At 38.7% G+C, this 23,458-nt stretch overlaps 1 protein-coding gene across 1 annotated transcript in view; it reads right to left on the bottom strand.

Moving 5' to 3' along the window:
• Positions 1-23,095, bottom strand: part of MTPN (myotrophin) — a 36,008-nt gene extending 12,913 nt beyond the window's left edge. The window contains exons 1-3 of the mRNA XM_026052134.1: positions 22,914-23,095; positions 2,806-2,919; positions 1,701-1,784 (exon numbers count right to left, since the gene is read on the bottom strand). Of these exons, the coding sequence (XP_025907919.1) occupies positions 1,701-1,784; positions 2,806-2,919; positions 22,914-22,985 (270 nt within the window). The 5' untranslated portion in view covers positions 22,986-23,095. The remainder of the gene's footprint in view (positions 1-1,700; positions 1,785-2,805; positions 2,920-22,913) is intronic.
• Positions 23,096-23,458: the final 363 nt, after the last annotated feature.

Genomic DNA, 23,458 nt, shown 5'->3' with positions numbered 1-23,458 from the left:
GATCCTGGGGTGCATTAAGAAGAGCATCTCCAGCAGGTCGAGGGAGGTGATCATCCCCCTCTACACAGCCCTGGTGAGGCCACATCTGGAGACTGTGTCCAGTGATGGGCTTCCCAGTACAAGAGGGATGTGGAGCTGCTGGAGAGAGTCCAGCGCAGGGCTACCAGGATGATCAGGGGCCTGTGAGCAAAGGCTGAGGGAGCTGGGCCTGTTCAGCCTGGAGAAGAGAAGGCTGAGGGGGGGATCTGATCAGTGTCTATAAATACCTCAAGGGAGGCAGTGAGGAGGAGGGGGCTGGCCTCTTATCAGCGGTGCTCACTGACAGGACTAGAGGAAACAGCCACAAACTGGAGCACCAGAAGTTCTACAGGAACTTAAGAAAAAAATCTTTAACAGTGAGGGTGACAGAGCCCTGGAACAGGCTGCCCAGAGAGGTAGTGGAGTCTACTTCTCTGGAGGTCTTCCAAACCCACTTGGATGCAGCCCTGTGCCACGTACTCTAGGTGACCCTGCGTGTGCAGGGGGGTTGGACTAAATGATCTCTAAAGATCTCTAAAGGTCCCTTCCAACCTTAAGGATTCTATGATTCCTTGCCAATAGGACTCAAGTGATTCATCATCAGAAGGATCTATCATTGACCCACGTGACCCATCATTTAATATCTAAAAGAGGCTACTTTGAGAGGAAATCTAGATTTTAAAGATGGAGAAATAATCAACTCGGAATTGCAATTAATTATATATATGTTAGAGTTCGGTGAGGGTTTTTTTTGGTCCTTAAGTAAAAGATCAGTTCTCACAACAAATGTGGGCGAGACAGACTTAATTGAAGCTTTTTAAAATTAGAGGTAATAACATTTTTTTTGAAAAAAAAAAAGAGCTAATTTTAGACAATGTTACAGAAGTATAAGTCATACAGTGTAAGACAGCTTTAAGGAAGACATTTTACTTTAGAAGTTAACACACAGAATTGCTACACAAAACATGAAAAAACACTTCTCATCTTTGGGCCAAATCATTTAATTAGGCTTATACAGCAAATGCACTACTATTAATCTCTTTTTTCAAGGACAGTGAGCTCTAACAAGAAAGTACATGCAAGAATCCAAATAAAACACTGCTTGAATCATCTAGTTGCTTTGCAAAACAGGTCACTTTTTCAATATGAACCAAAATGGAGACCAAAAACAGATTAAGCTTATTCTGGTCAGGAGAAAATGTAAAAGCTCTGTGGCAGAGAAACCTTGCCTTCTTCCTGCTTTTGCATCTCCCCTCCCAACCCGAGATGGGTTTTCAGTTAGCTGGCAAAAGTAGAGGAAAACCACACCTCTGAATAACTTCACAGCAGTGATCTCATGATTTGAGACAGCTTAAGTAGCTGCCAAAACTAAATCCCACTCCTCCCTGTCTGTTGAAAGAATGCACTTTTTTTTCCCCTCTTGGTTGACATGCTGTTGATTTCTAACCAAACTGTGATACCATCTTAGTGGTCACTACTACTTTTGGTGATGTGCCCAAGTTTAAGAATTTTCTCTTTCAGCTATTTTGTCTATAGTGAGAGTGCCCCTCCTTGGTTTAAAAACATGACCAGATGCTTTGATGTTTTGAAATCGCTGGAGAAACACAACCTTCTTAAGAAGAAAATAAATATAGCAATACACTTCACTAATGGGTATATTGCCCTGAACATTTGTATCTCACCTTTGACAGAAGCAATTTCACACAGGAAACATGGCCTTCATAGACTGCTGATAGGAGTGGTGTGATATTATGTTTGTCTGGAGCCTGTAAATTGAGACACAGTTATCTGAATTTCACACAGTATTGAAAAGTTTCATTTAACATTTCATTCTGCAGTAGAGTGAAGTTAAGAATTTTTTAAAAGATTTCCCTCCTCAAAAGGCATTCCTTTTCTCTCACGCAAGAGATGACAGGATATAAAAAAAAAAAAAAAAAATCAGAGGAAGGAACAGACTACGTTAATCATTTCTTTGTAGTTGACAATTGTTGCCTGATTCTGATTCTCCCATTTGCCAGACAATTTATTTTCAAATACAGCATATTTTGGCTGAAAAGTTTCTTTGGATTTTATTTTCTTCTCTAAGCTATAGTTCTGTAAAAGAATAACAGGGCAACAGAAATGTTCTTGTTCTCCCCCACTCTCCCACCCATTTTGTGATAAATTAGCAGGACTCCTCAGAAAGTGCTAGTCTTTCCAGAAACCAAGGCAAAAAATCCAAGCCACTCTGTGAAGAACTAAAGTTAAGATGTTCTGTACATGAATTTTCAGGCAGACGTTCTAAAGAATAGTGTTTTGTGTTTATAGTTAACATATTTAGAAACTTTAATCGAGAGCTACATCGTTCAGGAGCATCAAAACTTTTCATGACAAAAATCATGGATGTCAAGCTACAGCTGTATGGCTAAGTATCTGCAAGTAAGAATCTCCCTCTAAAAAGAAAAGCAGGCCACTTTAAATAGTTATTTTACTCTGGAAAAAAAGAATGGATGATACCATATTCTGATGCTCCTTCCAAAAAAATGTTCACCTTTATTTACATGTGATTTGTGATTTTAAGTCAAATTAAATCTATTTTGTTTAAAAGCTGTTAACAATTTTTCATAGCATGTCCAAAAATTTAGCAATATTTTAGGAAATGTCATTGTAGTAGAACACTTCTATTTAATGTAGTTAATACTAAGAAATACTAAGTTTAAGTATAAATTTAGTCATTTACATCAATCCTTTATATGAAGAGCTTATGAAAGATTAAAAAATCATTCGAACAATTTTTGAAATACATACATTAATATCAGCTCCTTTTAATAGCAGAAATTCCAGAATTTCAAGTTGTCCACAGTCTGCTGCATAGTGTAGAGGCTTCCTCCCACCTTCAAGTGTCCTGTTAACATCTTCACCCTTCAATGTAAAAAGAATCTAGTAAGCTATTTTAATCAGGTATCACTAACCAACACCACCACCTCTAATATACTGAAGAACTTCCTATGCAAACATTTAAGTCATTAAACATTAATCCACTACTTAAGAAAAAGTAAAATCAACTTGCTTAATTTCTTTCCCCTCTTCCTCTACACCTTTAAGAACGTATGATACAACCTAAGTTTCTTCTTCCATATTGCATCTCTTACGTAGTGATTGCCCAAGTGGAGTTTCAAAATAATTCATTACAGTTTTCAGAAATGCCTGTGTTGGCTTGTTTTTCTTCAAACTGTCGTTTGTTGTCTACTTCAAGTTACTTTATCTGCTTTTACATATATATATTTTATATATATGAATATACATACACACACATATATATACGCACACATAATATTCAGGTTTTATGCACTCAGAAATAACAAGTAGAAATAAGCCTCATAACCACTAGCAAGTGCAAATATTCATAATTCAAAACCCAACTATGAAACTGTCCATTCTGTTTTATAAACAGCATCTGCCAATTCTAAAATATGACAGAAACAAAAGTTTAAATTAGGACACAGGAAGTTGTATTTTAATACCACTTACACTAGCAGATTGAGACATCACTTAAGGTGTAAAGAGAAGCTAAATGTCAGTACCTGATCAGCTTTGTTTCCTCATCTTGTGCAAATCAGAATAAACTGATTTGCTATACTTCAACTGTGACAAGAAAGCACTGGACACCAAATACTGACAAACTATGTGGTAACGGACTTTGTTTCAATTGTGCAAGTGATTTTAGTCCTCTAGAACGTGGCTATTAAGTTAGCATCTCACTTCAATAACTGCATCTCCTCAGAGACCCAAGTAGGAGAATTTCAGCAGCAGGACCAACGTGGAATCCCTCAAGTTTCATTACCCACCTCCACAAAAGCCCTTAGAAAATTCATAAAATGGAATGCTTGAAATTTATCTTCCAGTGAGTGCTGCATCCTTGCAAGGGCAGGTTATTGTCAGAGGGAAAGCTTATTCTGCATTTGATGTTCTCTATTGCAAAGGTTTTATATTGCAGGGCCGGCAACACGAACCTCTCAGAATTCTTTTTCCCTCTGCTACCAACAACAGTATATTTAGCTCCTTTCACAAAATACTCTGCTGCAAGTCTAAACAACGAAACAGTATTCAAATTCCAAGTTTTTAGCTAGAACTAATTCTGTACATTCTCTGGTTTTGGAGATCAGGATATTATGTTCTTGCATTTCTAAAGGTTCTAGCTGTGAAGTGGTATAAGACTTTAATAGAGGAAGCCTGGTAAAATACATCCTTATAACTAGTTATTGACCCTCAAACATAGATATGGCTTCAGAAGCACGCTGCATACAAAGTATGTTAGTTGTAAATTTATTTATGATTTTCAGCACCATTAAGTAGGGCTTCTAAACAAAGTCCACCACAGCTTAGCTATACTGAAGACACTCAATACTGCAACCATTAATAATGCAAAATTTCAGTATATCAGTTAAACTCTCAGCCCTCTCTGTGACGATCTTACCATTGAATGTGGTTTGGTCTCTGTTACATAAGCTTTGTAATATGGTTTATATTATCCCTTATTTTGCTTAACTTCAGGACAAATCATCAGTCTTTGTGGGAATACACTAATGTAGACTATGCTCCAAAATAATTAGCCAGATCACAATAGCCTACGAGCATAAAACTACTCATGCAAGTCTGAAAAGCATGCAGAAGCTGCAGCATACTTCACGGATCTTGTTAAGCTCTATATAAATTCTTATTTGAGACTCACCACATCCTACCAGTTATGAAGCAACTGATACATAAATAACACATGGTCTTTGCAGATATATTTGCATATCCTAGCCCTAATGTAAGAAGCCATTTAATCACTATCTGAAAACTCACTCAAAAACAATGATATCTGACATGCTAAATAAAGGATAAGCCAGCCAAATCCTAGCAGAGTATACAGTTCATAATCAGAAACTATATATTTTTTTCAAAATTAGAGAATGAAATTAGGACTATCCAGCAACAAAAAACTCTGTCCTACTTTTATAAATATTGTTTCCTTGGCTTATACGTATACACTTAACCCACAGATCTTGCTGTTCTTTCCTAAACTAGTTATAAGATAAATTCCTGTGAGACAACGAATTTAGAAAACTCAGCAGTGTTTTTCCTTAATTTTCCCTTGAAGATGATGAAAGCTTTTTCACGGGAGAGAACCTGTACGACATCTGCAAATAAAGATGCCTCAAAGAGATTGCAGAGCTGCAAGTTAACACTGAGAAGCTCTGTCAACAGCAGCCAAAGTTGAGTGATAAGTCAACTCATGCCAAAATATCATGTGCTGAAAAAAATGAAGAAGTATTCCTAGGTTCTGCAGTAAGCAGAAACAAATACCCATTTGTTTTACAGTGGTTTTCCATAGCCCTAAAAGCAGACGCCCAAATGCTATAAATATCCAGCCCTCCCTACTACCAATCCAAGACATAAGGAAGTAGGGAAGGAAGACAAAGATCAATTACGTTCATATAGAGAGATTAAATCCTGTCTAGACAGCGATGTGCAACACATTCCACATCTTAGATATGGTTACCAAAGCTATCTAAACATGATGCTGCTTTCCTTCAAGCTTAGAATGTCTAATCCTGTTGACTTCTGTTTTTGTCTTAAATAAATGAGCAATACCAAATGGAATTTCTTGCATTTTCATTTGAGATTTTTTTTTTCTCTCCAGATAAGCCAAGGAGAGGTGCTAACTTATGTGAGCAATTGTGTTTATTAATAGACTAATCAGCCATGGTTGACCACATTTTGTATAAGCAACATCTTCTCTATTTGGTGGTATCCAAAAAGTGAATGAATACATGCTGGAGAATCCAAGGATGTACAGCCTTCACAAAGCAATTATATTAATAGTAACTATAGCAACAAGCTCTAATCCTGATTCACATTTTCATAAGAACAGAAGAATGGTAAATATGAACATAATGTAAAGTTTCTCAAGTTCTCTCCAATTAACAAAAAAGGAAAACAGATGAGAAATTGCACACAACTCTGGTCAAGATACGGCTAATTATGTCAACAAAACAAGATGAAGAGGTCTCCCAGTGACATCTCCTGTTTACATATCAAGGCAAGAAACAGCTCAGGAAGCAACAATCTAGAGCAACTGAGTTCTCTATAGCTTCTGAAATTATTACATTTTGAATATCTGTCAAAAGGTATCACATTGAATGCTATAAACCTAGCATACCTGCGATCTTGCCATCAAATGACAGTTCTTATACGGACTGCACTGACAGCAAGGTGATCAGTAACATGGTAGACCGATGTAGAGACTGTACTAAATAGCTGAAGATTTTATTTAAAAACACATACTAACGCACCACAATGAGTATAGCCCATAAGTAGAGCATGATTTTCCCCTGTGTTCTCAAGAACAAAATCTTACAGGTATCAGGCAAAAAGCACAGTGATATAGCATTTCTCCCAGGAAGTTTGTAATGGAACTTCTGTCCTTTTCTAGTAACTACTGATCTTCTCGTTGCTCTTCTAGATAAGGGAATACTTTGGAAGATTAAGCCAGAGCTAAAGTTTCATATCATCTGCCAAATAAAACATGCCATCAGAGGCCAGACACTTCTTAAAAAAAGATTCCTATAGGGAAGGTAGTTCTAAGTTCACCAGAAACCAGCCATTCGTGCAAAGCTTGGGAAAAGAACACCTTTTGAAAATGAAAGAGATCACCTCTTTTAGCAGCTTTCCAGAATACACCGAGTTTGTTAAACATTTATGATTAAGTGCAGAAGAAACCACATCAGTAATGTGCTTTCCTATGTAAGACAAAGTCCTAGGGCACCAACTATTTAGCAACGTTAAGAAACGGTTCAACAGCCAGAACATCAAAACCAAGTTAGCAGGTGTCTGTTAAAACACTCTCTATTAAAAACTGATTACAGGTGAATAAAAATCTCTCCGAATCCCTAATTACCTTTCTGAATGTTGGTTTGAACAAGAAGACATCATGAAAGAGTATGTCTGTAACACACTGATTTTATGTCCCAGTTAGAAAAATGGTATATATGGATAACAGTAGAATATTCATTTGCAGGACTTAAGTAACAGCTTCAACTATCAACTTTTAGTTTGATATTAACTTTTACATGAGACACTAAAAATTCAGTTCAAAAACAAAGCAAACAAAAAAAAATCCCTCCTCCCAAAACCTCCCACCTCCCCAAAAAACCCACCACACTAACACGATTAGAGTTCTCTGAAAGCACTGTAAGCCACTTTGTGATGGAACAGTTAATACATCAAGAGATACTTTCCAGTTAACTTTCTGTGAGCACTCTCAAAATTAGACACTAGAACTTACTGCTCCTTCTATCCCTTACCAGACAAAGGATTTGAGGGGAAAACACGCTTAAGGTAAAACCTCAGTTTTGTCTATATTTTTAAATCATAAGCTATCAGGTTGTCAGAAGTGAGAAATGAAAACTGAATCACAGGAAAAAGGTCAAGAAGGTGCCTCAGGAGATTTTCTAGTCCAATTTCTGTTCACAATCAGATCAGATTGCTTAGGGTTTCGTCAAGTTCATTTCTGAAAATCTCAAGTAAGGGAGATCACACACCCTCTATAGTCAACCTTTTCCAATGCTTAAATACTGCCACAATGAAGATTTTTTGCCTTGTGTCCAACCAGAAATTATTTAATTGCAACTTGTGACTGTTGTATCTTGTCCTTTAGCTGAACAGCCACGAGAAAAGTCTAGTTCTATCTTTTATATAACTCTGCATTAAACAGTGGAAGATTGCTACTAAATCCCTGAGTTTGACTTTTTTTTTTTTTTTCTCCAAGGTCTCTAGGGCTCTCCTTGTCTATCATACAATCTACTCTCCTTGAACACTCCTCAAAAATACTACTTGTGGGAACTCACCAGCTGGATTTTGAGCTACAGACACTGTGAGCCCAACAGTCTGGCCATTGTTATTTATTTATTTTTTTTAATCTACCAAGCAGTATACATTTCTCCAGTTTGACTACAAAGATGCACAAGAGAACACATGAAAAAAATAAAAAGATAAAGAACACTGAGTGTCCCCTTCTCACCCACTGAGACAGTGACAAAAATCATTCAGGTCGAAACCAACCTCAGGAGGCCACTTGTCCAGCCCTGTGCTCAAAGCAGGGTCACCACACAATTCAGACCGCGATGCTCAAGACTTTTTCTAGTAGGGACTTGAAAACACCATAGCATTGGTTTGAACCCCTGTTCTAGAGCTTAATTATCCACAAATGAAATCTTCCCTTTTCATTTATAAAAATAAAATCATCACAGAAGCCATCAGGTGGGTTTGGAACAATTTGTTCTTAATTCCTGGTTTCCTCCCCCCACCACACCTTTTCTCCTCCCCCTCATTCTTTATAGGTCTGAAAAAGCCTGCCAGAAAGATTTGCTCAATGATCTTCCTAAGGACTGAACTGATCCTGATTAGCTGATTAGCTTATCACTCAGCAGATCTTCCTTCTCGCCCTTGTGGAAGATGGGCATGACACCCTTTTTTCCAGTCGCTGGGGACTGTTATTAATGCTATGACTGAAAGTTCATGGTAGAAAAATATTTAAAAATAAGGCCTCACTGTGAAGTTAGTCAGATCTGTCAGTACTCTTGGATGCATGCATCTAGTCCCATGGACTAGTATACATCCAATTAAGTGATCCCATACTCAGGAAAGCACTTCAAATCTGGAGAGTCTTGATGGCAGAGCTTATCTGCAATGAATGAGGCAAATGCAGCTGCTACCTTTCATAGGAGAAGGTCATCTGCTCCTTTCAGTAGGAAGACAATGTTTTCCTTTGTCGTCTTCTTTCCTGACATTATATCTCCCAAAAACCTCTTGTTGCATCTCATACATTTCTCCACTTCAACTCCATTCAAGCTTTGCCCTTTCTGTTTTTCTCCCTGTAAGACCTGAGAAAGTTTCTATAGTCTCTCTGGGTACCTGGGTACTCTCCCCACTTTTCCTACTCCTCTTTGTGTTTGAGCTAGTAGAGGAGTTTCCTGTTCAATCAAGCTGGCCTCACAACATGTTGGATATCCCAAAGTAATTTGGAAAAATCTACACTGTAACAGCTGCCTGGAATGAGTTCTTTAACATATAAATTCCTCGTTCTTTTGCAAACAAAGACAAGAATGTATTTTAGGACAAAGTCAGTAAAATATAATTCAATATGATAACGGCTCCTTAAGAATGTTGAACGAAAAGTCTTAAAATATGATTTTTTTTTTATTAATTACCTTCCAGGTAGAGTCTTAAACCACATCATGGCAGTTTTGGCAAATTGCCAAACATTTGGCAAATGGCAATTTTTTTTATTGTGAAAGTGTCCTCTAGAACAGTCCCCACTATTTCTGTGTTAAGATAGTATTCCACTATCTCACTTGGTCTAACTCTACGTGCAAACTGGTTCCTTTCCCAGTTCCTGCCAGTTTCAAAAGAAAGCATCAACACTGAAAGCCACATAGGCATAACTAAATATATCTACAACAACTCTAGCAACAATCTTCAGTGCATCAACCAGGAGTTTAAATTACAGAGGCACCCCAACTGAAACTAATTCTGACTTAACACAAAGCTATTCACTTGGCCGCTGTTTGCCAGTGCTGTTGCTCTAGAGTTTTGCTGCCATGCCACTGGCATGCCGTAGTTCTAAAAACAGGTTAGCATCAATTTCCTCAACAAGTCACAACATCACTATTTCAAGTCACAATTTACCCTTCTCATCCCTGCATGAGAATTAGCAGCTGAAAAACAAATCTAGGAAGGAACTAATCTGAATCTGAAATAACCTGCCCATTTTCTTCTTTCCAGATGAATCTGTTCCTTCATCGATTCACTACATGACACTTATAGACACCAGGAATCACTTGCTGGCATGGGATTTAGACTGTAGTTCCCCTACAGGAATAGCAACTGAAAACTAAATCCTCATTAAATCCTATTGCTTAGATTAACTGTTTTACTAAAAGAGATGACTGTAATTCTGGTGGCATTAAACATTATTTTGCTAACAGAAAGACTTTTTTTTTTTTCAGGCCTTAACGTCACTAATTCATTGTCACTCTGCTCAATTTCTCATTTAGGGATACCGAAACACATTTATGCTTTCATTAGGTTAATTATTAAAGCTCAGTGAAGTGGGTTATTAAATAGGTTTGGCAGACCAGATGGTAAGCTGAAGAACTGAAGAACATTGGATCTGCTACAAGTAGTAGTTTTATATAGTAAAATACTCATAAATGCCAAATCAAAAAAGACAACCCAAAGTTGGACTGCCACTATAGAGCAGAAAAATCAACTGGTTGTTGCAATATGCATTCTTCTCCCTGACTTAGAGCTACAAAGACTTCAAGTAAAACCTCAAATTTGCAGCATATTCACACTGATATGTAGTTCACCCTAAAAAATTCACCCATCAATCAGTGTACAAGAGTCAGCATCAGTCAAGCTAAGCTTGATAAAGCTTCCTTGTAGAACTACACACTGTGCTCAACTCTCTGTTCATGGACAATACCTCACATACCTTGCGTACCTCACTCTGCACATCCCTCTGTCCTTACACTCTGACCAAGACCATGCTAACCAACACTTAGCTACATATTCCCATCCTCACTCCACCAGAAATAACATCACCTCCCAGAAATAACCCTATCTCCCCATTTCAAGCACCCTTTTCTTCAGACTTCAATTACAGAAAACAGATTTTACATGCTCAGATGCCTTTATAGGGCAGGAAAACATTCAACAGGGGCTGCATTACTGGGAAATTCCAGTCTCCTTTATCTTGGAAAAGAACTGTGTTGTATGGTCTGGTCTATTAGTCTCTTCTTTTTTGCATACCAAAGTTATGTAAGAATACAATACAAGAATACAAGGTCTGTAAGAATAACTAACTTTGACATACTAAAAGCAATGCAACTTTGCTGGTATAATTTGAAAGGGAAAGGAGAAGAGCAAGAAGATTCTTCTTCTGTAAAGAAAAGTTAAGTTTTAAGGATGAGCTATTTGGTCTATCTCATTGAATATCGAGAATAATACTTCCAAACATTTCAATTCTTACTGTTCTTCCCATAAGCCTTTGTTCACACTGGCTAAGTTTGATTTAAAAGTTCAACAAAGAAATTTAATGAGATACAGTTCAACAGAAATACTGCCAACCAATCTGACCATAAAAGCTAAAAAGGAAGCTAATGCAAGCAGAAGCATTTAGACAAACACTGTTTTTTCTAGATTTCTAGGATTGGTATGCAAACCGAGACTACCAACTTAAGAGTGCTAACTATCATCACCATATCTCTCAAACTTTTCTACGCTCCTAGCATATGCTAGCCAAATAAACATTGATACTAATAGACATGACAACAGATGTGACCTCTTGTGGAAGGCAGCATCAACTGAGGGTTAGTATACTAATGCTTCCCAGCATAGGAATTATCAGACAAACTACCTGTGAATGAATGAGAAAGGTAAGAGCTGATATTTTACATTTAAATTTTGTTTTAACACATGGGTATATGGCTTTTTCGGATGAAAGATGACATTGCATTCCTTCTTTATGCAATGTTAGTGGTGTTTTCCACTTTTACATGCACAAAGTGATAACAACAGTACATGACTCTGCATTTCTCTGTCGAAATTCATAAGGTTTGAATGAGTACATTCCTGCAGACTGTCATCCCTTTTGAGTAGCAGCTCTGCTCTGTACGGTGTTGACTATTCCCCCAGATGTTACCAACTGCAAACTTTGCTTAGAATGAACTCTATTCTTTTGTTCAGACATTGTCCAAGTCTGAATAGACATGCTAAAAGTACTGCCAGTATCAACGCCTGATAAGGAACACGGGTAGCCGGAGCTCACTTGGATGTACTGTTGATGTCAGCTGAACCAGTTTTCCCCCCTCAACCTTACAGTCCACTTCTCCAGGCCATATTTCACCAACCTCGCTATAAGGACACAGTGAAAGACTACGCCAAAGGTCTTGTTAAATTCAGGGTGTACAATGCCCACTCCTCTCCCCTTATTTGCTAAGCCAGTCATTTCATCACAGAATATCATCAGGGTGACTGGGCAAAGTGACCACAGTTGGAAAATCCATATTGACTGCTCACAGACGTCTTGCTCCTTCATGAATGTGGTCATGTCTTCCAGGAGGATTTGCTCTGCAACCTTCCCAGAGATGGGAGGTTTGGCTGACAGACCTACAACTCCCCAGATGTTTCTTCTCACCTTTCTTGAAGGCGGATGTGACGTTTGCTTACTTCTGGTCACAAGGAACGTTGTGACAATCACTGTGATCTTTCAAAGATGACAGAGGGCAGCTTCAAAGATATTAGCCAAGCCCCTCTACCTTCAGATTTATCCCATATGATCCCATGGACTTATGTGTTTCCATCTTACTCAAGGTGATCGCCAACTCTATTCTTCTGTTGTCAGTAACGCTTCATTATTACAGAATGTCCCGGTAGGTTTGAAAGACATGGGATACCTGAGGGGAAATCTTAAAATGAGAAGGAAAAAAAAAAAAAAAAAAAAGACAGAGAGGGACATCTTACCAAAGAGATGCAAAAGGGCCTTTTCTGTATAATTTACCTTTCAATTGTGGGCCTGGCCTGCTGCAGAGTGGGGTAGAAGAATATCACACATTACACATCACATCTTCCTTAGCCACTCTTTTTTAAGAAATCAATGTATATATGTGTCCTCCCTACCGCCCCTCAGATTCCTCGCTCTTTTCGACTCCATCTGAACTCTGGCTCAACTTCACCCCTGCATGTTTGTGCAATGCTCCTTTCGCATTCCTTCCAGTAGCCCATTTCTGTTTCTACCTTCTGTGTAGCTCTGTGCACTGGCTACATATTCCTCAAACTATGCAACTAGACAGATTTTTAACAGCCATGGAAAATGCTCTCTCAACTCTTCCATACTATGGGCCCATGTCCTAGGCTATAAGAAAAGGGTCCCTGAAACACCCAGCCTTCTCTACTACAGTACTGTATCATCTACACTCAAATATCAAATGAATTGATTTTTCATGTTAATATTATTAGCTGTGCATGATGCTTTTGCCTGCAAGCATTTAAGAACAGAACTCTAGCCTCAAATACTCTAATTTACAGTTAAATACTTAAGCAGAATAAAATTCAAATGCTACAAATTCAAAGGGAAAATCTTTTAATTTTTTTTTGCTAATATAAAAACAAGCATGCACTTACACACCACTAAACTTGAGTTTTTGTTTGTAAACCTAAGGTCTACTACCTCGATCTTCCCACCACTGTAACATTTATTTGGTTTACTACGTAGAGAGTTCGGAGATCCTTGGGTCTCCTTCTTAGCCTGCTTTCAGAGTTGGTCTGCATATGTTCCATAATGCAACTTCATTGCTTACCTAACAACTTCAAATGAACTGAATTACATGGTGCTAAATGCTGAGAAACATAAAGCAATAGCTTGAAACAAAACCAACCTCAAGGTAACATATGCATTTATGTAAAACACACTGAAGAAATGTGACTGCATTACAGAATACTATCTCAAGGACAGCATTCATTGCATGAAAGTATTTGCTCCATCTGCACTTTATGCCTTCAGTATTGTGATCCCACAACATTCTGGTCTTAAATGGCATTGTATAGTAATTCTGCTTTTTCTCCCCTATAGAACAGGGTTTAGAAGTAGCTTTGGCTTTAAAGTAGCAGTTGCTGTTACTGTCATGATGACAACTTATTTAGCCATAATCCACACTGGAGCTCTTACAGATTCTTGTAAATTATAGACAGAAATACCTTTAAAATGGATTCAATAATTCAAGCCTAATGGCTTTACCCCCAGAACTTATTTCCAGTTTCCAGGTGTTAAATTAATACAACTTTTCCTGCCTCCAACATCTTTAAGTAGCAGGAAAAATGAATTAATTTCTCAAAGCTGTTCATACTCCCTCTACAAATTCTCATGGTACCTGAAATGGAGTACTAGCCTGAAATAGCTGCTGCTGGGTAGAGCAGGGAGGTTAAATATTTGCCTCCATTACTGAAATTAATTCTGCTTTAAAGTGCTACTAGCAGGCATATCCTCACGCTAGCTGTTTTAATGGAATCTGGGAGATAAACTTGTCTAAAATACCAGACTAGTGTCTTTTTTTTTCCTCTTAATTGTTAGACTTCTAGGTATTTCATGGCAGACTGCACATGCTGCAGTCCTCTTTTTATTTCCATTGTTTCTAATAATTCAGTCAACTTACAATAACAATGCAATATACTGTTAGATACCTTATATTTTCCCCATAAGGGCAGAAAAAGAAACATTGTTAATATACAATGCTTTAGCAGTTGCAAAACTAAGAATTAGGCAAAATAGATTAAAAAGATAATTACACATTTTCCCTCACGACAATTATGTTGCAAAACTGCTCAGGAAACAACACACAGGAGTCCTAAAGATGAGGTATTTCCTTTATATTCTGCTTAGCAAGAATTATTAAGTCTCAAGTTTTTCTGTCTCTGTCTTCTGAGACAGAAGAAAAATGACCCTTTTGTCCCAGTGCAATCTTCAACACAGGAATGACAGTGGAAATTAGAACATGGTGAACACTTAAGTAATTAATGACTCAAAGGCCGAATTAAGCCCTGCCTAAGAACAGAAAGAGGGCAGAGAAAGAATAAGCATTGTACATTGCTTTTACGATTTCAAAGCAAATTCCTTGAGTTAAAAAGCAACAGTAAGTTCCTGCCAAAACTATGAAATCAAATCATTCTAACTATAAGTAGGCAGCTTCCCATGGCAACTGCCACAATCTTGTGCAGGATCCAAGCTTCCACTTAAGTTTTCTAGCTTTTCAAAAATAACTTACTCTCAGTCCACTTAGCTTAATGTAGGCCTGTCTTCTTGCAGCAGACAAACTACCTGGAGTAGTTTCTGGTTAAGCAAATGCTAGCCATTCCTGTGGTTTTTCAGCTGTGGCCTGAGTGGACCACAGTTGCCTGTGAACAATGGAAGAGGAAGAAAAGTGGCCTTGATTAAGTCTTTCTATTGTTTACCTTTGTATTTATGATAGAACGTATTTAATAACACCTTCTCGCTAGTGTCATTTTCCCCCCCTCCTTTAAGTTCTGTAGAAATTTTCAACAAAATTTTCTAGCAGTTGACCTTCTTCTTCCCTCTTCTCATTTTGTGGGACATTAGGGCAAGATGTCTTCATGACTTCCATTAAGTCTTACTGAAACAGAACTAACCTCTTTGAGCAATTCTGATGATCAAAAGGGGAAATCAAGCAAGCAGAAGTTCACAAGGGAACTCCTTGAATATAGAAAGTTAAGAAGCATCTCTCTGGAAGAGGCATAAGGCAATGGCAGCAAGTCAAGTCCTTAATGCTGCTCTAGATTCATGTCTAGTCTTTCCTGTTAGTTTGTTATATTCACCTTGGCTTCAGAAGTGTTTAAGAGCTATTTAAAAAAAAAAAAAAAAAAAAAGACTACTCAGAATTACAACATAAAAGACCTTCACCTATTTACAGAAGAGGTATTTGCTCTGGTGGTAGCAAGAGTTTCTCCAGTAGGCATTTTGCAAGCAGTTCTATATAGAACCAGAACAGACAGATGGAGATCCCTGTGTATGTGGAAATCTGCCTTCTCAAGCACAAATTTTTCTGTTTTTATGCAAATCTTAACTTATAACAGTATCATTAATACTTGCTCCATGCAAATTTTTTAAAAAAGAATTAGAAACCCTATGTTATTGCGCTACTTGTAAGAGCTTTGCAGGATATTCTAAGTATCCCTACGCTTTTGTTAAGCCAACAAAAAAGTACAACACGTCTACTTTTCTGTTTAATATTTAATGGTAAACAAGTATCCAGCCTTTCTACTCTAATCAAGCACAATCTGAAGTTCTTTGTCTCAACCAAGAGACCGATTCCAGAATCAAACGGCAAAGCAAAACTAAAAACGGAGCCATTTGCACTTCAGTTGTTGTATCAGCATTTTTAGACAAACAAATCTGAAACATGAGTTGTTCTATAGAACAAAGAAAAATATACTGCTTTACACCAAAAGATTCTAGAAACTTGTGTCACTGTTCCAGCTGCAGAAATGTGTGTAATGTGCAGTTGCTTTCCATCTGCCTCTCTCCGTCTCTCCTCAGGTCTAATGGTTTAGGGCTAAAATGATTAGTAACGAGCTCATTAGTTAACACTTCTTCTAAGTGTTACATAAGTTGTTGTATATTGTATATACATAAGTTGTTCAGACTCTGTCCATTTGTTTCCTTCCTTAACGATTCTGACACTGCTACAAGATCTGTTCACTCAATATTTTCACTTGTGTGGTCTAACTCACCAATTTATGGTGAAGAAGTCAACACGTAAGTGCAAAACCTTCGCAAATAAGTTTTCAACGTATTTTCCACATATAGTGACTGCAAATGAGTATAAATCATTGCAGAATTGTTCTTTTGAATTTGCAAAAAGTTATCTCCTCTTCCTTACGACTGCAACTTTAACTTAACCAGAAGACAAGAGGCGATTTGAAACACATAAATGTAGTAAAGAAAATTGATGCAAGGCAGAAGACCAAAGTAAGTAAAAAAGGAAGGAAGAGGATAAAAGAAACAGTACTAGAAGTAAATATTCTCTCATGGCATTGAGTTCTCTGCTGGTTATTTATAACACTCATCACCTTGTCTGTACTGTAGCACTTCGTGATGTATATTTTAAGGATTAACTCAGATGAAACAGGGTATCAGGACCACAAAGAAATTTCTTTTTTGATTTGGGTAAAAGTGGAACATGTTAGACTTTCAACAAAAGAAATTCAAGTTCAACAGTTTATTAAAGTCTAATTTTGTCCACTCTCAGTTTTTCCATAGAAAACTACTTAAATATAGGACAAGTAAATCAGACTATAAAAAAAACTGAAAAAGAATCTTTTATCCAAGCAGAAAAAACAGCCCTCAAAGACATCAAACATCAGTCACATCCATAGGCAATCTCTTAAATTCTCAGAAAGCTTCAGAGTGAGGAGACCAATTGTACAAAAAAATCATCTTAGGCCAAGCATCTACATCTTGCGGGAAAAAATATTCAATTAAGAAGTCACAGATTCATCATCAGTCCTATCATGAATTCCAACTATATGTGAGAGGGAAAGACATTATAATGGATTCTTTGCAGCATTTATATCTTTATGGAATGGTCAGTCTTGAGAATGATGACATGTTCATTCAGTTAATTTTTATATTCCAGTACTGCATCAAGTTTACAATTTAACAAACCATCCTCCTCCCTGGAAAACACTTTCAAAAACTTAACTTTGCTTGGCTATCCGTTCTAAGCTGAATCCGGAAGACACTCTTGATGTTTGTCCTATTTTCCCTGCTAGTGTTGTGGGAACAGTATATGCAGCTTTAAAGAGGACACTGACATCACTGTTTAGGCTTTAGTTAAATCTTGCGTATCTTATTGCAAGCTCTCCAGAACTCTACAAGCTTCCTTCATATAAGCAGTAATAGCTGACAAAAAGCCTTGCAGAATTAAAAACTAGATATTATAGAATTCACTAGCTTTCATTAGCAAAGCAGAAATGCCTCTGCACACATGCCCAGACTGCTGCTCTTGGCAGCAAGATGTTTTGCTATTCCATGCTTTCCCTGTACTAACTATTCAAAGCAGCAAAGCATGAACTAACAACATTTGTGAGCTCTTCTTTGCCACAGTTCCTCTTGAATCAGATTGGGGAAAACTAGCCACCTTAAAAAGGTGTTTTTCATCTACCTCATACATCTTACTGTACCCATTTCTAAACAGTAGCTGACGTACCATTCTAGTACATTCAAGGCAATTTGTTTGGTTGTTTTTGTTTTTTAAATAAAAACAAAACCACACAACTATCATAAATATTTAATAGACTAAATGTTTCTCCTCCCTACGTCTTCATAGCCACTCAGTGGTAAGCAACTGTTTTGTTTCCCAATAGAAAAACTTAGCTCATGCTCAAATCAACAAAACGTAAATTGAAAGACCAACTTCAAGTAGAGCTAAATAAAAACTGTGTCTCAAGAGATCACTCAAGTACCCTCAAGAGTAATCAAATCAAAATAATGCAAGACTTGGCAGACTCTGGGTAATACTTGCATTGCATGTGTTTTTCTTTATTAGAACACTAGGGAGCTACACTACATAGATACCTGAACAGCTTCATGTGGACCAAACTCAGTCCAGCAGCTCCAGGTCAACTCAGGTCTTGATATGCTCCTGCACAACCACAGAGGTCCATTTATGCAGCACTGTAACCCCACAAGGCTTGAAGGGTTGCACTAGATCTAAATATGAAAATTGTTTCTGTATCTGAGGCAATCCAGTTACCAATATAGACCATAACTGTGAACTACATGTGAGCAGAATACACATTGAACCAAGTGGGATTTCAGTGTATTCATGGTGAATGATTAATTTGTTACTCAAGTTATCCACTTGCATATAAGGCTGACTTTAGTGTTTATTTTCTTTTAGTTTGTTCCTAAGAAATAGAAATAATTTCTAAGCAAAAGAAAGGAGGCTAACTCCAAAAAGTTATTTATTTCTCTTATTTCTCTTTGCTTATAACTTTTGGTCAAGAAATATTTAAATATCTTCTCTCGCACTCAAAGACTTGAACAACACCTGTCACCTGTGGCAAGTTTGAAAAAGCAATATAGAGGATTACAACAGCTCATGGAAATGAAGTTCAGCTATGGGAGATGCAATTAATCTGGGACAAAAAAAAAAAACAACCTTGTTACCTCTTTCTAAGAAATAAAGTTGATCTTGCTAAAGTCTTTGTGCCTAGTAACTGAATGGGAATTACACTTAAACTGAAAAATCCATGGCTAGCTGGAAATATTTTGTGTACTTTTGTCAACAGAGTTTTTATAAGCAATTATGCACTGTATCTCACTTATTCCACTGGGGAAGAAAGACAAAAAAAGGGAAAAAAAATGAATACCATTCGTGCTAATGAAATAAGGTTTTGCAAAACATAACATATATGTGTATATATATTATGGATTATATATCACACACACACTCACTGAGTTATTTCACACTGCAGTTTTTAAACCCTGTCTTCTGTCCATGAAGGAAGCGAATTTCTCAGTTCTGCATGGGTACTCCTACATCATTTGACTAGCTCATTTGATTCATCTATTGCTATGAAACTTCTGCTTTCTTGTAGAATTTTAAGAATTTCAGTGGATATATGGGGGGAGAGTGAAGACTTGCTTCAAACACAGCCCTGAAGAGACACCTCTGATGGCAACATATGCTGGCAATATTTGAAAGAAAACAAACAGTAAAAAAAATACTTTTTATATAGTCAGCATAAAAAAAAAAGAGGACATCATATTTAAGAGCTAGTCTTGACAGACTACAACCACAGTACTTCAGTAGAAATCCATGCTTAAAATAAATAAAAAAACTTGACACTGTTACAAGTTGAGAAACAGAGACTAAGTTCCTTTTCCTGAAAAGAAAGAAGCCTTACAGGACTATTCAAATTGTACAAATAACGTTTCTTATCTTTAATCAAGACAGCCATGTCTTCCAAACCCACATGCTAGCAGTACTAAGTTCTTTGCTGTGAAGGAACAAAGTAATAATACTTGGCATTTGCCTATTTTGTTGCCAACACACAGGAGTATATTTACATGAAAGCCATTTTTTTTTTTTTTAAGGAAAGTGTCTTTTGAATAAAAGAAATTTCTTTCTTTAGATAAAGATACACCAAACAAATGGAGACTCTTCCTTCTACCTCTCTAATTTTTTGCTGTTTAAAAACCGTTGAAGTGGCAGATCCTTTCTCTACTTAGAGGACAGATCAGCCATCAAAAAGAATGGATTTCAACTGATGTTTGAATCAAAGTACATCAATTGGTACCTTATCTAGACTGATACCTACTAACCAAACTCAAGGTGAAGAAACAGAAACCAATGATTCCAAAGACAGAATCTTTGCAGTTTACGACAAGTGAAGCTATGACTATCAGTGCTCAGCTCTTATAACCCCACTGATGGGGTTAAAGACTATTATTTTTAATGCACTTGTGGTCATATAGTTTGCATGTCTAGCCCTGACATTTAGATATTAAAGAGAATCAGAAGTTATTTACCATACAATTGGCACCATAACTGTATTATAAATAGCATCACATCCAATGACCTAATGTGGAATTTAGAATAGAAGAACTGAAACAGATGAACATTAGAAATTAGAAGTTTCAAGAAAAGACAGGAAAACTAGCATTTTATGAAGATGTAGCTTGCAAGTTATGTAAGACACCCTAATACACTGTATAAGAAGAAAACTCTACTAGTGCAGAGTTTTATATAATTCTCGCAAAATTCCAGAATGCTCAATCATAACTGGAAGAGGAAATCAGCAGGGAACAGAAGCTATATGTTTGATAAGCAATGATAATCTGCTAATGATAAGCAATTTGGTAAGCACTTCAGATGATCTGAAGTGAACGGAAAGAACGGAAAAGAACAATACTCTTTTAAACTAGAACTATCAAAGTATTGATTTGTCCTCACTTGTTTAATTCAGGAAGCAAGGTACGGACTCCAGTTGAGGGGCTTTTCCCACTGTCAGTGGATCTGAGTTCTTGTCCCTTAATGCATGTTTCCTGTTGTCTAGTAATGCAAAAGTTCATTCCTGCAGTCTTTTCCTTCCTGCAACATCTCCCTCCTTTAGCTAACTTAGTTTCAGAAAAACTATCAGCACCTTTGAAAGCCTGTACCATGTAAAGATTATCAGAAAGTTGCCCCCCTCTCTCCCCCACAAAAAAGAGATTAATAAGCAACAAAAAGGAAGACGACCAGCTAGACTTGGTCATATAAGCTTTATTTCCACGGAAAACCAGACTAAAAGTTTACTAGCCCAAAAGTTGTCAAGGAAGTTTACAAGCCCACAAGGTGCCAAGGCAAACATAAAGGCATAAAAAGTATGTTTTGTTTTTCTTCTCTAGTTAGTATGATTATGATACTTAAGACCTAGGATAAAAAAGAGCATATCTGAAAATGGGGAGGGGGGGAGGGAGGGGAGGTAGGAGGAGGGGAAGTGGGAAATGACAAAATTGCTGCATCTATAGCAGAACCACTCAGAAAGGGTAGAAGTATGAAAAGCATGTGTAACTAGTACTTTAATAGTCTTGCAATACAAACTGACTACATAGAACCACAGAATGGTTAAGGTTGGAAGGGACTTTTACAGATGATCTAGTCCACTCCCCTGCTCCAGCAGGGACACCTACAGCATGTGGCACAAGGTGGCATCCAGGTGAGTTCTGAAGACCTCCAGAGAAGGAGAGTCCACAACCTCCCTTGGCAGCCTGTGCCAGGGCTCTATCACCCTCTCACGAATGAAGTTCTTCCTCACATGGAGACAGAGCTTCCTGTGTTTCAGCTTACACCCATTGCCCCTTGTCCTATCACTGGTCACCAATGAGAATAGTTTGGCCCCTGTATTAAGGAGGGTGACTGTCAAAGTTTTTGTTTCAGAAACTGACAGGCTGTCAGAATCTGTTAGCGCTACTGTGTACTGAACTCTCTAAATATACAGAATTCCTACCAAAGCTGCAGTAATAATCCACATTACCTGTTGATAAATTTTGGAGGCCTACGACTGACAGGAAATAGAACCAAACCAGCATAACATCCAACTTGAATATGAAAAGAACAAGTACACGATAATTAAAAAATGGCTTAAGTGAGATAACATATTATTTCTAATTATTATCTCATGCATTCCATAGACAGAGCAGAGCATGTGAGCAGGCAATCACTTTGATGCAAAGTCCAGTAGCTTAGCTGAAACTGTCAGAGAAGACTATTCAAGTTAAATCTTTGGACTTTGTACCAAAGCAGCTGGAAGTACTCAAACATGTTTCTTTCTGCCAAGAGCACTGCAAGTTTGGGTAACTTTCAACCAAAGCTGACAAATGGAGTAGAAGGAGCTTAAATCACCTCAGTAAGATATGTCAGCACCTGTCAATACCTTAAGCTTCCAAAAACAATTATTAATGCACTGAGAAGTCTAAATAAGTATAACTGAACTAGCAAAAAGCTTGTGAATGTCTATTGTGACATAGTAGTTGACATAATAGTTTAAGGTGTTCCTAAACACTAAGGAGTCAGTGAAGCACAATCTGGTTGTCAAGCACAGGCACTTCTCCCACAAACCTCATCAGCAACTGAAGGCAAATAAGGACAGTATTTGGCCTGCAAATAGTGTGGTGTATTTGAAGATTTTTCACTTGTTACTCAGGTGTCTATTGTTCCTTTAGCCCTAAGTGGATCTCAAAACACTTTGCTGAAGGTTAATGAATTAAGCCTCAACATACCTGGCAGCTTAGCATCACCCTATTAAGGATGAGCCCTGAGGCACAGGGAGGTAGGATAACGAAATCAGGGCCACATATGTGTGTGTGCGCACACATACATATATAAATACATATGTACACACACAGATACAGAAGATTAATAAGGCAAGACTAGGACATTGGCTACTCGTGCCACAAAGCCCGCATAGCGGACTTCTTATAATAACTTCAGCAGGAGGGTGGATAGGAGGCAGGGGCAGGCGCAGAGCGACAGGGAGGAAAGGAGGAAGCACGCAGTAACCGAGAGGGCCCCCGCAGGGGGAAGGGAAGCATGTCCTCCCGCCCAGCCCCTTGCCACCGTGAAAAGCTCACGGCTGCGACAAAGCGGCTCTCCCCGAGCAGGTCGCAGACCCTGCGAGGCACTTGCCTCTCCCAGCTCCGACACCCACCAGGCTGACTGCCCATTCTCCCCTCAAAAAGAGGCCCTTGTAAAACACCCCCCCACACACAAACCCGCCCCTCAGCCCTCGCCAGGCCCGCTGCTGCCTACCTTGGCCACGTAGTCCTTCACCTCATCCAAGTCTCCGTTCTTGAGGGCCCACATGAACTCCTTGTCGGACATCGCGGCCGCCGGGCAGAGGCGCGGGCGGGCGAGACGGCGAGGGCCCGGCGAGAGCTCCGCGGCGCGAGGGCGTGGGCGGCGCGGCGAGCAGCGGTCCCTCCCCCGTGCGGCGGGCGCGGGCGCTGGCGGCGGCGGGGCAGGGCAGGGCAGCCGGGCGGCGGTTGTGGCAGTTGGGACCGAGCGCGATAGCCGGGGGAAGCGGCGCGGAATCCGCCTAACTGAGGGAAAAGCGGTTTACTCGCTCGCGGCGTTTCCGCTTCCGGTTTTCATTCAGCGCTCCCCCCCCCCTCCCGTGTCCACCCTAGGGAGACACCCACGCGGGGAAGCGGAGCCGCAGCGCGCATGCGCCGCCCGCAGGCAGCCGCCGGAGCGCTCGTGCGCCTGCGCGCGCCAAAGCGTCTCCCTGTTCCCGCAGATACGGTGGGGGGGAAGGGAGGGCGGGGGGCCGGCGGCGGGGGAGGGAGCGGTATGGC

Source organism: Nothoprocta perdicaria, unplaced genomic scaffold (assembly GCF_003342845.1).
Source record: "Nothoprocta perdicaria isolate Ctin4 unplaced genomic scaffold, notPer1 scaffold_84, whole genome shotgun sequence".
NCBI classification, from domain to species: domain Eukaryota; kingdom Metazoa; phylum Chordata; class Aves; order Tinamiformes; family Tinamidae; genus Nothoprocta; species Nothoprocta perdicaria.
The sequence above is the reverse complement of the archived record's forward strand: the minus strand, read 5'-3'. Positions and strand labels throughout refer to the sequence as shown.